The sequence below is a fragment of the Amphiura filiformis genome, chromosome 15 (genome assembly GCF_039555335.1).
Source record: "Amphiura filiformis chromosome 15, Afil_fr2py, whole genome shotgun sequence".
Taxonomy (NCBI): Eukaryota; Metazoa; Echinodermata; class Ophiuroidea; order Amphilepidida; family Amphiuridae; genus Amphiura; species Amphiura filiformis.
The window spans coordinates 7,168,076-7,184,578 of NC_092642.1; the positions used below are offsets into that span (position 1 = coordinate 7,168,076).

General features: G+C 36.6%; 1 protein-coding gene across 1 annotated transcript; it reads left to right on the plus strand.

Annotated features, from left to right (window-relative positions):
* Positions 1 to 58: 58 nt before the first annotated feature.
* On the plus strand, positions 59 to 15,419 carry LOC140172091 (adhesion G-protein coupled receptor G6-like). Its single transcript, XM_072195439.1, has 9 exons — positions 59 to 109; positions 439 to 585; positions 1,055 to 1,427; positions 2,065 to 2,267; positions 2,908 to 3,078; positions 4,522 to 4,631; positions 5,174 to 5,439; positions 6,184 to 6,250; positions 9,387 to 15,419. Exons 1-9 carry the CDS (start codon positions 59 to 61, stop codon positions 9,919 to 9,921), a joined length of 1,923 nt encoding a protein of 640 aa, XP_072051540.1. The 3' UTR covers positions 9,922 to 15,419.
* Positions 15,420 to 16,503: the final 1,084 nt, after the last annotated feature.

The window sequence follows — 16,503 nt, forward strand, 5'->3', positions numbered from 1 at the left end:
TTGTAGATCTCGAGTTACAGCCCTCAAACATGAGTTTACTTCTTTTGACTCAGCCTGTATGACATTTGTTGTGGCACAGATGGGGTGTGCGTATGTGGGGCTAGAGGTGGTGAGGACGGCCAGACCTAAATATCGACATCACTATAGGCTATTCATTCTACATTACCACCCTAAATCCCTTGCAAAGAAACCAACTCTGTAATAATATGACATCAGCGATGCACACGTTGTCACTGCGCATGCTCGACTGCACAACCCGCTTCGACGATGACGTAATCACTTGTGGTATATTGACACATATCATGTTTGAGCTAATTCCTTTAAACATCAGTCAGGTGTTCATATCGAATAAAAAGTCTCAAAATCTAAACCTAAAACTACACTCGGTATCGATCATAATAAATTGTACGATGATTGTCATCTTACTTGTATTTTTAGGAAAATATAACAAGTGGTAATGTTGCAGCTGTTGCCGAAGAATTGGCTGACCTGGTTGCCAATGATGCTGAACTTGACGATCAAAATTTGGACAGTATCATCGACGTTTTAACAAATATCGTTAATTTCAACGATCCGTCTGAGAACGTAAGTAAATTATTCAATTAAAAACATGGTTCAGACCTTCTTACGGTTCAAATTCAATTCAAATCAAAACAAATAAAACATTTACATGAATTGGCCCTGTACGAATTAAATATGATTATTTATTTGAAAACATGTACCGAGTAATTTAAAATCAACGCATGATTCCAGGGAGAACTAGTGGGATGAGGGCTCGGCGAGCAGTGAGGCCGAAGGCCGAACAATGAGGCCGCGAGAAAAACAACCCAGGCTCGATTTTCTAAAGTAGTGAACGTTCCTACTTGTCTGTTCAGGTTTTATTTCCAGGCACTTCGTGTTTTTTCTTGCATCTGAAATGTGACTTCTGCCTAATACTATGTATGTGTACAGTCCTTATGGTATATATGTTCCGTTATCTGGAGCTCTGTGAAAAGGGCTGCGGGTAATATGCTGAGACTTTATGTAACATAAAGTTTACTAATTGCGTATACAGGTTACGAAGTCAGTCGTGATGCTCGTGGATGACATCCTGAATTCTACTGTTGGAGATGCAAGTCCTGACGCATTAGCTTCTGTTCCCGAAGCACCCAATCAGATTCAACGAGCTTTAGAAAGCCAGATTGCCGCTTTGCAAACACAACCAGGGAATACCACTATCGAACAAGCAAATGTGGCTGTCCGTGCCGTAAAGGTACCACTAGATTCTGTCACAGGTGGAAGGCTGGTCTTTGAAACAATTTCTTCATCAGACGATGGTAACACGCTGGGTACTAATAGCACTAACATTCGAACCGGAGAAGCACCAAAGGAGGCAGAGGCTGCTATCTCGTTTCAGCTTCCCCTGGATATACTTGATAATTTTGAAGGTATGATGCCACATAATATTGTCAGTAAGCTCATGCTATTTGATAAGGGCACTTTATTTATTGCCCATGTTCCCATAGGCGCCGCCATACCAAGGCCTGATGTACCACAATAGGACATATTTTCAGGCAAGAATCTTCGAAATTACTTCAAATTTATACAGCAATTTTACTAATTTATTACACATTCTTAGATTCTTATTTTTTTATGTTTTCAAGAACTAAATTTGGAATGTATTTGCCGACAGAAAAAAGTCATTGACGGAAACTCTTACAATTACACTACAAAGTACAAAAAAACACGACGAATTTGGCTAAAAAATCTGGAAACGTATTCCGCCTTTGCATTGAAACACACAGAAAGACCACCCTATGTGCCAAATGTAACTTTTCCAGGCGCCATGTCTAGAAGCTGTTATGTCAGCGCCCATCTGGTTACATGGACATTAAATTTAGTGCCTTTTATATAATAGCCCAGCTAGCTGATTGTGGGAAACTATGAACATGATCAAGTTATCATGACCAAATATCCTGCATACATGTATATGATGTATAGCAACTCAACATAAAATTACACATTTCAATAATTAACATATTTGTTTGTTTTATTCATATACATATATTTTTTTATTCATTTAAGGTAACGAGACAATACCCATCAGTTTTGTTGTCTACCAGAACTCCAAGTTATTTCCATCAACAATATTGGCCGATGTATCCAGGAAAGAAGACGAGCTCGAGCGTGTTGTTGCAAGTCGCATTATCTCAGCCACTGTAGAAGGATTCCCAATTAACAATTTGCCATCTACTCATCCCGTAGAATTGCATTTTGCAATTGAACAGGTATAATAATTGCTGATTTTCTTCTTCCTCTTCCCCTTCCTCCTCCTCCTCCTCCTCCTCTTCTTCTTCTTCTTCTTCTTCTTCTTCTTCTTCTTCTTCTTCTTCTTCTTCTTCTTCTTCTTCTTCTTCTTCTTCTTCTTCTTCTTCTTCTTCTTCTTCTTCTTCTTCTTCTTCTTCTTCTTCTTCTTCTTCTTCTTCTTCTTCTTCTTCTTCTTCTTCTTCTTCTTCTTCTTCTTCGTCGTCGTCGTCGTCGTCGTCGTCGTCGTCGTCGTCGTCGTCGTCGTCGTCGTCGTCGTCGTCGTCGTCGTCGTCGTCGTCGTCGTCGTCGTCTCGTCTTCTTCTTCTTCGTCGTCGTCTTCATCGTCGTCGTAGTCTTCTTCTTCCTTCTTCTTCTTTTTCTTCTTCTTCTTCTTCTTCTTCTTCTTCTTCTTCTTCTTCTCCTTGTTCTTTCTTCTTCTTCTTCTTCTATTTCTTCTTCTTCTTCTTTTTCTTTTTCTTCTTCTTCTTCTTCGTTGAAATGCACTATTTTACACATCTACAAATCTACAAATTACAGTCAGAACTTATCTCATAACACCTATAACATGTATAAATTAACGTGAACCTGATCCATTTTTGTCTGCTTATGATAACCCTTCAGGAACGTGATGACAATACAACTGAGTTAACTAAAATCCAGTGCGTGTTTTGGGATAACAATGCAAGTAACGGTCTCGGTGATTGGTCAGATGAGGGTTGTGAACGCAACCAATCATCAGATGGCAGAGTAATTTGTCACTGTTATCATCTAACCAACTTTGCTGTTCTTGTGGTAAGACTTCAATGAATTATATGTTACATTATTATTTGCAATGGCGTTTTCGTGGAGTCCTGTACCCCATAAAAATCGGATTCAAAGTAGTAATTTAAATTGCTTTATCGGATGGGATATACATGATATAAAAATAGCAAAAACGAGTATTATACGATAGCCCACAGAACATTACTGTTGGTATATACTAGTAACCAAGGGGGTGAGACACCACTTTGTTCATACATACAAAAAGAAACATGTCTCAGGCCTAATAAATATTTTACTGGGTTTATGAGAAAAAAAGCATGAGTCTAAATTTGGATGTGGTAAATTCAAGAATGAGGCTGCCAATCTGGTCACTCACATATAAAACATAGCAATTCTAAAGCTCTAATCAGAATAATAATATTCAGACCGTTGCATATACCCCAGTGTTGTATACATTGCTGCATATGAAAAGGTATGACTACCAAAACGATTCTCTTATAAATGCATCCACGCACAGTTTCCACCTTGCATGCCTTGATACACCCGAGCACACAGACATTTCCAAGCACAGCGAGTCCAGACTCTACGCAGACTGTGTTTCACTACACGGTTGAGTGCATAGCATCATAAAAGTTGTGTGAGATCTAGTGGAAAATAGAATTATGTGATTGGTTTTTGTCAAGACCTCAAGTATTCCCTTCCTTGACCTACCTTGCCATCTGTGTCATGATGCTTTGCCAGGATGTTCTTTGTTTTGCTAGCCTTCCCGCTTCCACCAGGAATGTCAAGTTAATGGTTGAGGAGTCTGACTTGATGCAATCCGTCCATCTCTTTGCGTGTCTTCCTTTTTGTCGCTGTGGGAGTATGCTTGCTTCCAGGAGAATTTTGGGATATCTTGTGTTTGGCATTCTTTGGATGTGTCCAAAGAATCGCAGTCGTTTCTGAGCTACTCTGTATAAGATGGTGTGGTTCATATCTAGCGATTGATTCCCTTCATCCAATCAGAACGAAAGCTAACACTTCCCCCTAAAATACTTTTTCCTCATTAGGTCAACAGATAACGCAATTCAATGTTTATAGCAAGGCGAATGTGGTAAATCTGTTGAAAACCACCTTTCCCAGCACAATTTGTGACCAAAATGTAGGTTTTAAAAGTCAAAACCTCAAGTGTTAAGTTCCTTTCAACATTTTATTTTATATTTATATTTATATTTAAATTTTATTTCATTAAATGAAAGAACACACCTGTATTGTCCATATACCAGCCTCATTTTAATGAGCAATGGTCAATACTCTTTAAATTGCCAATCTTGTGCACAAAATGTATATATTCGCCTGTTTTGTCATACGGTTGTAAATTCAATGAACTATGACTTTGCTAAAGAGCGCTTATACATTGATATGCTGTGGAACAGGAATGACAGCAGATGGTTGTTTGACTAAAACCGCGTACTTTCTTTTCTTTATTTGCAGGATAGATTTGGCGGAAGTGACCCTTTCTTTTTGGATGTGTTCAGTAAAGTAGGATGTGCGATTTCAATCATCTGTCTAATGGTCACTCTTTTCACATACATTACAAACAGGTTAGAACTATTATGTAAACTAAATCAGGCCTATTTGGTATCTCCAAACTCTAATGAAGATATAAACCAATCAATGGATTTAGATCGAAATTCGACCTAATAACAAAATAATGTCTAAAAATGGCCAACATTTTCAAATGTCTAAAATTAGTGTCAAAATACTTCAGAGACATAAAAGTGGTATTTAGGTCTAAATAACAAAGTTCAAAAACTTCAAAATATTTTGGACAATATTTCCAAAATAGGTCTCAAATTACTCCATGTGATGTGATCGATGCAGAAAAACGTTTAAACGTCTCTGCTGCAGGTATGCGTAGAGTAGACTGGCTGTCGCGGACTTTGAATCTACAGATCAGAGCTCAATACTTTATGTATTATAATGTAACTTGCATTAAGTTCCTTATATGAAGAGCAGAGAGTATAACAAAATATGTTGTACAATACCCGATTCATGTTACTTGGGGATCAATATTTTGAAGGAAAAACATGCACGTAGTTATGTCTCATCAATTTCAATTTATCACGTTTTTGCATTTTTGCAGGGATTTGCGTACGAAACCACCTCTACAAATATTTATCGGTTTCTGTACGTCTTTGCTGTCGGTATACGTACTATTTCTGCTTGGTATTGACCAAACAAAGTCACCAAATGGATGTATCGCAGTGTCTGTGTTGTTGCATTATTTCACACTCTCGACAATTTTATGGATGGCAGTGGAAGCTTTCACCATGTATATCAACTTCGTCAGAGCCATCAACCGTATCCAAATCTCGAAGCTCATGTTAAAAGCATCACTCGTAGCTTGGGGTGAGTCTAATTAAGCACAAACCCTGAAATAAATGAAATTGAGTAGAAGAGGGCGGGGTCCCCACATAGCCTTCTAGAAGCAAAAATATTTGTGCAAATGACAAAATGATGATGCATCAAATGAATATGAATGGCCAAACAAAATTAATGATTGCCCTATCATATTGATGAGTAAGTGGAATAGTGGAAGACCTGTTTCTTGAAGAAAGTGCGTGAAAAGCAGACATCAGCCCCGTTCCACACTATTCCACTTACTCTTTGAAAATTATCATCTGTGCCAGGATCTTATACGCATTCTCACAGATTTCTTGTGTTGGGTGCCAATTATTGGGCTGTGAATGTTGTCCAGGAAGCTGTCCAATGTCAGTGCATTTTGCTGTTGTGTCAGTTGCACAACTGTTTGGTTACTGATATGTGTTTAGAGTAGAGTTGAAGTTTGTAATTTTGGTTCATTCTAATGCACAGAATTTTAAGATATGACCTTGTGAAAAAGTTTCTTTTTTGGCTTAGTGTATATAATAGTAACAAAACACGTAACTCAAAAGTGGGTAATTGAGTACAAGGTTAATGCCAAGATTACCAACATCTCGCTTCAAAATGTGAAAGACATCACACTTTTTCCAATTGACAAGATTTCATTACGTACTTTTGTCGCAATTGCCGGGACAGTGAAATGACACACTACAGAGTAAAATGACTTAATGTATTATGTTGCAAGTAATTCCGTTTTCAATTCCTCAACAGGAATACCTGCTGTTATCGTTGTGGCTATAGTCATAGCAGATAGAGGTCAATACCGGAATCCCGATCAGTAAGTAATTCTTATTTTGTAATCCAACAATATATTTATTTAAAAATACCTCTTGAAAGCAACCTTTTGACCTAACTTGGAATATAATTTTAATTTAAATAATCGGCTCGTGTTTCTTTCAAAGAAAGAAGTCAAAACCTTCTCTGTTCATCGTTGAATAGATACACCAGAATCTGTAAACTCGGCAAACGTATCTGATCATGGAAGTTGCGATTGCGTACGTTCAGCTACCATTGTTGCATTTTTAAGCACTAAATGTGAACAATAGAGAAGTGGCTGCTAATGACAACCGATGGATTTCCTGTGCCGATTATTATAGTTGTCTGCTGGTTGTTGTTGTTTTTTTGGCTGAACCACTAGCAGTCTATATTTAGAGAATAAACGTATTGTTTTTAGCCGCTGGAGTGCATCTATCGTCTCATATAACACGGGCGACATCATTATTTTAAGTAAAACAACGAGACGAAGCCGAGTTGTTTTACGCCCGTGTTATATGAGACGATAGATGCACGACAGCGGCTAAAAACAATACCTTTATTCTCATTCCTAAACACTTCAATTCAATAAAAATATCATACAAATTTTAATCAAATTAAATCATACATTTTGCAAGGAATTACCTAGGGCTTAAAATCGATCAGTCCTGTTGTTGCGCCTCCGATTGGTCCAAATAGCGAGTACGCGTATCGCGTCGACGCACACGCGCTGTCCCGTGTGATATCGTGTCATATCACACGGGTAAATCTGGGTAAGAACCAATAAGATTGCAGGAACGTTCTCAAGTGTTTAAGAATAGCAGATCTTTGACAATAACAAAGGTACCAAAATCTTATCGTCCAGATGAGCAAATCACTGAATGGGCCTTTAAAGAGCCATTTGGCATGCTTAAAGTGCGCGCCTAGCTCGATTCACCTTTGCGGGGCAATCTACAGGGTGAGTCAAAAAAGTGCAATGGTGCCAAGAATCTATCTTTAAGTAACCAGATTTAACTTTTTAGGTTTTAAAACGTTATGTGCATATATTCATTATGACCTTCTGTGAAAAACGAAGTAATTCGCACTTACTGTTCTGTCTTTATGACACATTTTATAGCGACACCCAATTTTAATGTTTGTTCACGAGACATCTAACTTTTGAATGTCAGCACAATCTGTGTAAGGTACAACTGCCATTTTCTTAACTTTGTTAGCACTGAAGTAGAATGGAGCACCCAAAGTTTTATTGTCCCTGGTCTTGTATAAGTAGAAGAAACATGTTGTTATTTTCAAAATTACCGTTACCCTAAAAATGTTCATTCTCTATAAAAGAAACATACACATTTGTTGGCGAGTTATTTAAATGTCGAAAGGAAATGCGCGCAAATTGAAGTGGGATGAATTACAAAATATCCAGTTGGATATATTACATGGCAGGGAATATAAAAATTAAGAGTTGGAGTTGAGTGAGGTTTGAAGGACTTTTAAGTAATATAAGAAAGTTGGTTCGAACCGAAAAAAAGGAATTGAAAGAACGCAAAAATCAACCTTGATTTACGTTAAAGCCGCTTCAGATCTGGTGTCTTAAATTAAATAAACGGTAGCTGCGATTAACTTCATTTTTTTTTCACAAAAGGTGATTTTTGAGTGTGACATTTATAAAAACTTTCAATAATGGAAAAGTTCACGTAAATATCGATTCGTTGCCCAGTTGTACTTTTTTTACTCGCACTGTAGTTTTTACTAGAACTCTATAAAAACTCTGTGAAACTTTATTTAGTTTTTCACGAAGAAAATGTGTGTGCTAATTTTAAAGTTAAAATGTGCATAAGCATAAACATTGCTGTCACTATATGTTTTGTTTTGTGTTTGTTAATTGCGTTTAAGGTTAGCAACTATTTTAAACGGTTGCGATTTGGTAGTTCACAGCATTTTCCGAATGGTAGTGCGCTTAGGCAAAAATTGCATTGATCATTTCATAGCGAGTGTGTAGAAGAATTTAAATATCACAGATATACTTTTGTAGGTCCCGTGGTTCTTGAGTTATGTTGGAAAGAGGGCTGAAACAACAACGCTTTTATAAAACGTACATAACTCATTAGTAACAATAAATCAAGCAAGTTTCAAAGCATATGAGTTGTAGAATAAACCTTTGCAAAATGTTATGAATCTAAATTGGGGAATTAGTCATGGGAAAGAAGAGCGAGGTACCAGATTTGGAGTCCCAAAGGGATGAGGGAATGGACGGAATGGGATCCGGAATGACTAACACAAAATGAACCAGATGAAACAGAACTTAGGTATATTAATTTATTAAGAATTTACATCCTCAGATAACTGAGCAAAATACAAAATGTGTGTGTTTTAATAATGAGTCTTACCAGAGTTACATCGCATCATAAGTATAATTGAATATGATTCACGTGCAAGACATGATGACATTATAATCATCATCATGTTACCAATTTAAATAATCATCCTGAGCACGTCTGAGCTATACGTTTGCTTGGGTCGCAGGGTTAACGAGGAGTGAAGACTTTATTAACGCAGAAACAAATCATCGCTTCACTCAGTGCAATTCTCGCTATTCACAATAAGGGCGCCGCCAGCGGTTTTTGCGATGTAATCGTGATGTATCATGGGAAAAGGTCGACATCCAAGTCCGCGCAATACGAATATTACCATGCTATTACATAGGAACACGTGACAATATTTTTTAGTTTGTCAAAATAAAGGTGTTACACGCGAATCGATACTCAATAATACTTAATAATGTGATTTGAAATATGCACAATTAATTTTTCTCTATCGATTTGCGTGTAATACCGTTATATTGACAAACTAAAAATATTGTCACGTGTTCGATAATAGCATGGTAATATTCACGGACTTGATGTCGACCTTTTCCCATGATACATCACGTATATAAAATTGTGAATAGCGAGAATTGATGCACGTATTACGTATATAAAACGTTCACTTGATGAATGGTTATCATGGCTTTCTGCACTATGATCAATAATCAATTATTGATTGAATTATCGTCACAACAAAAACATCAAATAATATATTGATTTAGATAATGAAAGTTAATTTTTTTGGGTTGCTTCGAACAACAATACCTAGTCTACCCTTAATCATGCTTTTCGTATTATTTTCAGTTGTTTCATTCGTATTGACTACCCATTCTACTTCACTCAAGTACTACTTTTGGGACTAACCATAGCTTTCAACGCGTACGTCTTTTTTCATGTAATGTACATTCTTACATTCGGGAGGTTCAACTCGAAAACAGGACGGACCAAAGTTAAAGAGATGACGAAAGAAAAACGTAAAAAGGAGGAGGAGCGCAAACGTAAAGAGATAAAGAAGCGAGTTCAGAGAGCTTTGGCTATATCGTCTGTTCTCGGCTTGACCTGGGTATTTGGGCTCTTGTCTCTCACTCACAAAGATGCAGCTCTTACTTTCCAAATACTGTTCTGTATTTGTAACTCTTTTCAAGGATTGTTCGTATTTGTCATGTTCTGCGTGCTTAACCAAGAAGTTCGAAAGATATGGAGCAACTATCCTTGTTGCAAAGGTACAAAGGACATTTCACAAATGTTGGGTTTAAGTTACAGTGACGCGACTACTGGAAAAACAGGGACTAGTTTGGTGGAGGATACTAAAGCTGACATGGCATCGTCTCAAGTGTAAATCATCACCAGCTTGAACTATTATTAGCAGCTATTCTCAGAAATAATGATAGATTAAGCTTTTTACAAATGTGTTACATGTATATCAAATTTGTGTCAATTTAAACTGTACCTTTTATTTCACACTCTCTGGCCTATAATTAGAGACTAATTACGTAAGTTATCATTGAGTCGATCTGATTTTCCTGATGACTGGAAGAAATAGGGATACTGAAGAAATAATAGAAATATTTCTGTATTACCAATTGTACCAATTGAAAGAGCCGTATACATGATAAAATAAAGTAATTGATAAGTTTAGCAACACATTATAACCACTACTCTGAGTTTCAAATGTATATTGATCAATCGACCTGTTATCCAGATAGAAGTATCTCTGTCTGTGGTTTTGGGTAAGATCAGGATGTGTTCATGAAACTTTTACCATGTTTACAGCTGAAAATTGAGAAAATAATTTCTTCCCTATTCCGTAATATAACACTGTGTAAAGATTCTCAGCGCGTGCGAGCCCACGCGCGACTGTGGGTGTGAGTAATGGGGTGGGCGTGTCGGTGGTTTGGAACCGGGTGTAGTGTGGGATGTGCAGTGTGGGGTGGGACGTATGGGGTGTGTTCGACATCCTCGATTATGGTGAAAGTGGCCCAACTCGGTTTCTAGACATATTCACACAGTGGTATTATAAGTGCTGACATTGCGGAGATTGGAGTTTCCACATTTAATAGCGCCATCTATAAATTAGTGTAAACTCCATTATGATGAAAAAGAAAAAAAGAAGCTGTATTTGAGGGCGGGAGCGTTCTAACTCTTTGTCAATAGATCCGTTGCCCAAATTGTTTGTCAAATGAAGAGCTTTGTTTCAAAACCCCTTACATCCACTTGAGCGATTTTGAAAACACATCAAAAAATCATCAAAACATCAACAAAAGCAGTTTTTGGCGGGATGCTCATCCTACCCAAGCATCCCGCCAAAAACAATGCTTTTGTTCATGTTGTTGAAAACCCCCTTATATCAGTGATTTTTTGATGTGTTCTCAAAATTGCTCAAGTGGATGTAAGGGGTTTTGAAACAAAGCTCTTCAAATATATAATGTAGAACCGTTAAGAGTCAATACAGAAAGGAAATAAACGACCTTTCTTATCCGGATTCAATCTTTATCGGTCGGAAGATTTAACACCATTGGTCTTGAATCTAAAAAGAGGGTAAAGCTACAGAAAGAATATTTAAAAGTGAAGCGAAGACTTGTATATAGGAATTTTTTAACTAAAAGAAATTTATAAGAAGTGTGGTTGCATGTATAATTATGTTGTGTAAGCTACAAAAGAATATCTTAAAATTAAAAGATACATTTTGCAGCGAATATTCTTTATGATATTTGTTACAAGTCAGAAAGATTCAAAGCCAAAATCACCTGCTACCGAGTTTACTCAACAAACACACAAATACATTGTTTATAATATCAAAACTTATAATTATTTACTAATTAGTGCAGTATGGCTGTCAATCAAATCCCTATACAATAACATACGGTACAATGATTTATATTAAAACATGTCAAGATTGAAAAGTTGAGACATCCTATACGAGTATGGGACGTACAATCAGCTTTTGCGTATACGACCATACGACAACCGACGCTTTTGCACATTGGTGACAGTGTAAATATATTTTAGCGTTGATGGGGCTGTTACGCTATCATGACTATAGCAGGCGGCATAGGACACGCAACACGGACGTACGAGGCTGGCGAAGATACAGGGCTGACAGCCCCATTCACAATACACGGTTAGCGATTATAAATGGACAATTAACATACTTGCAGTGGGGTACTTTGCAGAACCCCAACGGTTTTAGAGTAAGATAATTTTGCTTTGACACCACATAACAAATTTAGAATTGTTTGTGAAGATTTCATGATTATGTGTTAATCCAATGGCGACGTCAAAAATAGCGATATCGCATCCACCATCATCTGGACTATAGCAAGCATGACTTTGAATTCTATCAAGTTTATTTGATGAAGAAGAACAAGCTTGAATTAGAAAGGCCGCTGCCCTTCGTGCAATGCAATTAACATGAAGCAAGCGATGGGTGACTGACTTCTTTACTGAATTCCCCCCGATACAAGGACATAGTTGCCATTCTTAAAATTACACTCACGATAACATTGCTAAATGTAGATTCGAGATGCATTGTAGTTTTACATGCACTTTGAAAAGAACGTGGCTCTTGTATTTAAGCTAAAAAATTATTTAAAAAAAATAGTTTTGATTAGGAAATTTGTTGGAGACATGATGGGCATTTATCTGTTTGTTATGCACCATAGTATGGGCCAAGTACATTCTTAGACCAACGATGACCAATAAAGAGTGTCACGATATTATTCATATTATTGATAGCTGTTTTTGAGGGAGTAAATATTCAAATAAACGTATTGTTTTATTCAAAGACCTTTTGAAGAACTTTCTGGCATTTTCCCTTCACATTTATACAACAACAGAAACATTTCTTTCGTAAGCTACAAAATAATATTTTGAAACTAAAATGCATATTTATAGGAAGTGCTTGTGGTTGCAAATTATAATTCAAACTTATTGGCTTTGCGATTTTTACCAAGTATATATAAACATTACCTTGACAAAATAATAGCTTTTTATTTCTTGAAAGTACTTTTTGACAATCCTGATGAACTTATTTGCGGGGTACTTTTTGTGTTTGTAAATTTGATAATTAAACATCACAGCAGCGCTCTTTTTGGACGAGCATGACCAGTGACGAATACGCATTATTATGCGTTCTTGCTAACATGCTAAAATTACATTCAAAGCTTTTGCAAAGAAACGTTTCGAAGTATTTATAATGTTGTTGAACTCCCAACTATTATAGCTACTAGTATTAGGCAAACAAGGCAAAGAAGACGAAAATTTATTTCATATCAGCTGATTGCTTGTATAATTGTATTTGAAATGATACGAGGGTTGGTCAATAATATCCCGCAACCATTATTTATCTCCGCTCATGCATTACTTAGATGACTGTTACTTACGATAAATAAAGTTTGTACCTTTGTCAAAACACACAACAATTAGTATCAGAGTACCTTTAATTACGTGATCTCATTTGCATAAAGTCATTGCCATATGTACACTGACAATTGTCAACATTGGCGTCAAATTTGAATTGTAGTTGAGGAACGTGTAATATAAAGAAGCAGAAGTAAGGACCCAAGCAATTTACAAGCCTTATTTTTGGTATGAGGTAATTTGAGTATATTCAATTGATAATTGTGAAAAAAGAAATGTATCCGTCAACAGATCAGGAAAGGGACTGTCTTTGAACTTCACCAAAAATAGGCCATAATGACAAACAAAAATGGTGTGAAAATCGGGAGAAAGGAGCCCACACGGTCGAAGAAAGAATCCAAATTATCTCCAAAATAAAACAAAAACAAATATGATTATTGGTATGGTATGAGAGATCATAGTCAGGACAATAGAATTTGTTGCAATAAAAATAGAAATATGCGCATGAGTTGATGGTACGCATGATTGAAAGTACCAAAAATGTAGGGAAAAAGTAAAAAAATTCATCAAAAAAGCACTAAAAATATAACTAATACAAGGTTTACGGGACAGTAGCTGTGTGAGTGAATTCCTATACCAAGTCTTATGCTAGAATTAGACATACCTTTCGAAATTCAAATTTCTTATTCAATCCAGAGCCTCTCTATGGTGTGCTACTTTGATTACAAAAACAAGACCTTTTGAAAACAAGGGTTCATTAAGAAAGAAATGTTTGTGATTTCACCACTGTGATCTCCCTTTTTAATAATCAGTAGACACCCAATCAAACTAGGTACCATTTGTTAAATTTTGTCCTTAATTAATCTTTCTATCTCTTATTATGTAAAGAACAATGGGTGATAAAGCCTACTCAAAATTGGAGATATTCAACACGACCCCTTTTCTTTAATAAAAATGGTATAGGTCTAAAAAGAGTACAGCATCATTTCTATGTTATCCGTCTACAAAGGTGCAAAAACTACGCCAGATTCCATGCTTTTATTCTCGAGATATTTGGAATTATGTAACAATACCTCAATTTGGCGCGCGATTTTCTTGACTATTTTTCACCATAAATCAGGCAGTGTCCATACACTATTGTGTTTATGCTAATGTCATTACGTAATCAAATATTCAGCATTGCTAATACATATTTGTTTTGAAAGACAAAAGTACAAACATGTATTTAGCGTAAGTAAAGGTCATCCAAGTCATGCATGAGCGGAGATACACCATAATTGCGGGAACTTATTGACCAGCCCTCGTAGTCGTAGATGTTATGTGTGAACGATTTACGTTCTCTGTGTATCTCTTACATACACCCTACGCCCTCTCCCCGTGCCATGTCTGTTTGCCTTTTGTTTATTTGTTTGTGTGTGTGATCTTTGTTTGCTTGTGTATTGTATTGCTTTGGTTTCTTTGTATTGCTTAATTGTAATAGATTTTTCCCTGGCGCCTATTATGTCTATATTATTGAACAACGTTCTGTTTGACCTGGCATAAAGTACCTTCTCTCGGCGACTGACCTTAACAATCGCCATTTTTACCTAATTGTGTTTATCTGTCTTTTTTTCTAATCAAGCATATTACATATGGTGGCAAATATGGTTTCTAAATTTAAAAACGGCCTGAATATGTTGTTATTGTAAAACACAAAATTAATATAATAAAAGGTTACTTTAATTGACCTTTTCGGTATCCCATAAGTATTTGCGCTTGGAACCCTGATATCGGCATATCGTTACTGCGTATCACGACATTGAAATGCGCAGTAACGATCACGATGTACGCATCGGCGTATCGTGATGTTAGACTAACTCCATCACTCGTCTACACTGCGCATGTATTTGCATGCTTCGCAGAAAGTTGACGAATGAGGGCAGCAGTCTAGCGTGATGTAGGGGTCCAAACGCAAAGGATTATGGGATTACCGAAAAGGTGAATTGCGATAGAAAGAGTAATTATTAGTATTTAACCATATTTGTCTTCCTTCCAACAATTTCCTGATCATAATGATAAAGTGCGTGTACGTCGGTGACTGACCTGTCAAATATGCTTCTTTGGTCTTTTTAAAGCTTTTTGAGGCGTGTGGGATGGTAACAGTCATATTTTTCCAGTTTTAGCCATTAACGCTGCCATGTATAATGTCTGTTAATACATTGATCTTATAGGAAATGAGTCATGGAAGCCATAATTGCATTTTTTACATAAATCTAGCGGTTCTTGAGTAACATGAGTAAAGGCCAATAATATAATTATCAAAATGAACGTTTTGGGGGTTTCCCTCTCATGAAAATCATGCACATGGGGGTGGAAATAACAAGCCTTGTGATCTCATTTATGTAACCCATACCATTCTTAGTTTTGTGTGTCAGCTTTATTTGTCTCAATATTTGTGTACAAACACCGCTAGGTCATGCTCCCCTCCAACACGCCTTAATGAAGTAAAATAATGAAATGTTGCTTACTTTATGTGCCGTAGGTTATTATGTCACTTATATTAGAGATGGTTTTATTTATCATGTTTATTGATTGCTTTTTAAAAATATTTTTATTTATTTTAGTGAAAGTTTACGAGGTTGTTTGTTTGATTTCTCGTATAATAACTGTAATGAGATGAAGCTAATTAATATCAACATCCAATCATCGTCTTATCCAATTTCAGATCAAGCATACTATCTGCTGTCCCTATAGCCCCAGAGTATCATATTCTAATATTTGGCCTGTCTATAAGGTTAACATTGGTACCCTTTAGTAAAGATTAGTAAGCAACAACAACAACAAGAACAACAACTTCGATCAATCATAAACATGACCTTTGCTAATTATCTCATTGCGCATTCTGATTTGAAGCACATTCGGTCATCAGGTGCATCAGGTAAACAATTATTCCAACCTATGTCAAGTATGTCTGGTTAAAAGAAATAAACCCTATCTAACGGGCCTGACCGACCCAAATTTTGCTCAAATTTAAAACAGCCGTCTTTTGGCCAAGTGGATGGGTTTTGACAGACATTTTTAAGTTACTCGTGTGTTTGCAAAAAGTTATCAGAATTTGTCAGATTTTCCAAGCTTTAGATGGCTCTTCCAGAGAAAACTAATCCCGACCAACCGACCATACCGTAGACTTATCCGTAGTCCACTTACCCATTTTGCATACTCTGGCTATTACATTTAAGTATAAACCCTAATTTGTATTAATTTGTGTGCAATTGATAGATTTTCACATCTGATCTTTTCAGTCACCGCACTCCCTCTGTTTGTTAGCTTCCCAAGTGGACTACTTACTTTCGATTGCGGTTAATTTGCTTAACATGGTTATCTATGGATGAGATTGTCGGATTTCTGGCCTACTAAAATTTGCCATGATGTAATGCATCTTTAAATGGATCTGGCTTGTGATTGGTCGCCCAGACCTCGCGATATGGTTTAAATCCTCATGGCACGAGCCATTATACCATTCACTACATCGTACACAACAATCTTTGGAATTTATGTGCACTTGGTGCATGGACGTACGTTT

What these genes read in the sequence shown, in the direction of transcription:
- LOC140172091 (XM_072195439.1), top strand. Translation starts at nt 59, where the DNA reads ATGACATTTGTTGTGGCACAGATGGGGTGTGCGTATGTGGGGCTAGAG. An exon ending in CCAACTTTGCTGTTCTTGTG is followed by an intron (nt 3,079 to 4,521) that starts GTAAGACTTCAA and finishes CTTTATTTGCAG; the next exon opens with GATAGATTTGGCGGAAGTGA. An exon ending in TTCACATACATTACAAACAG is followed by an intron (nt 4,632 to 5,173) that starts GTTAGAACTATT and finishes GCATTTTTGCAG; the next exon opens with GGATTTGCGTACGAAACCAC.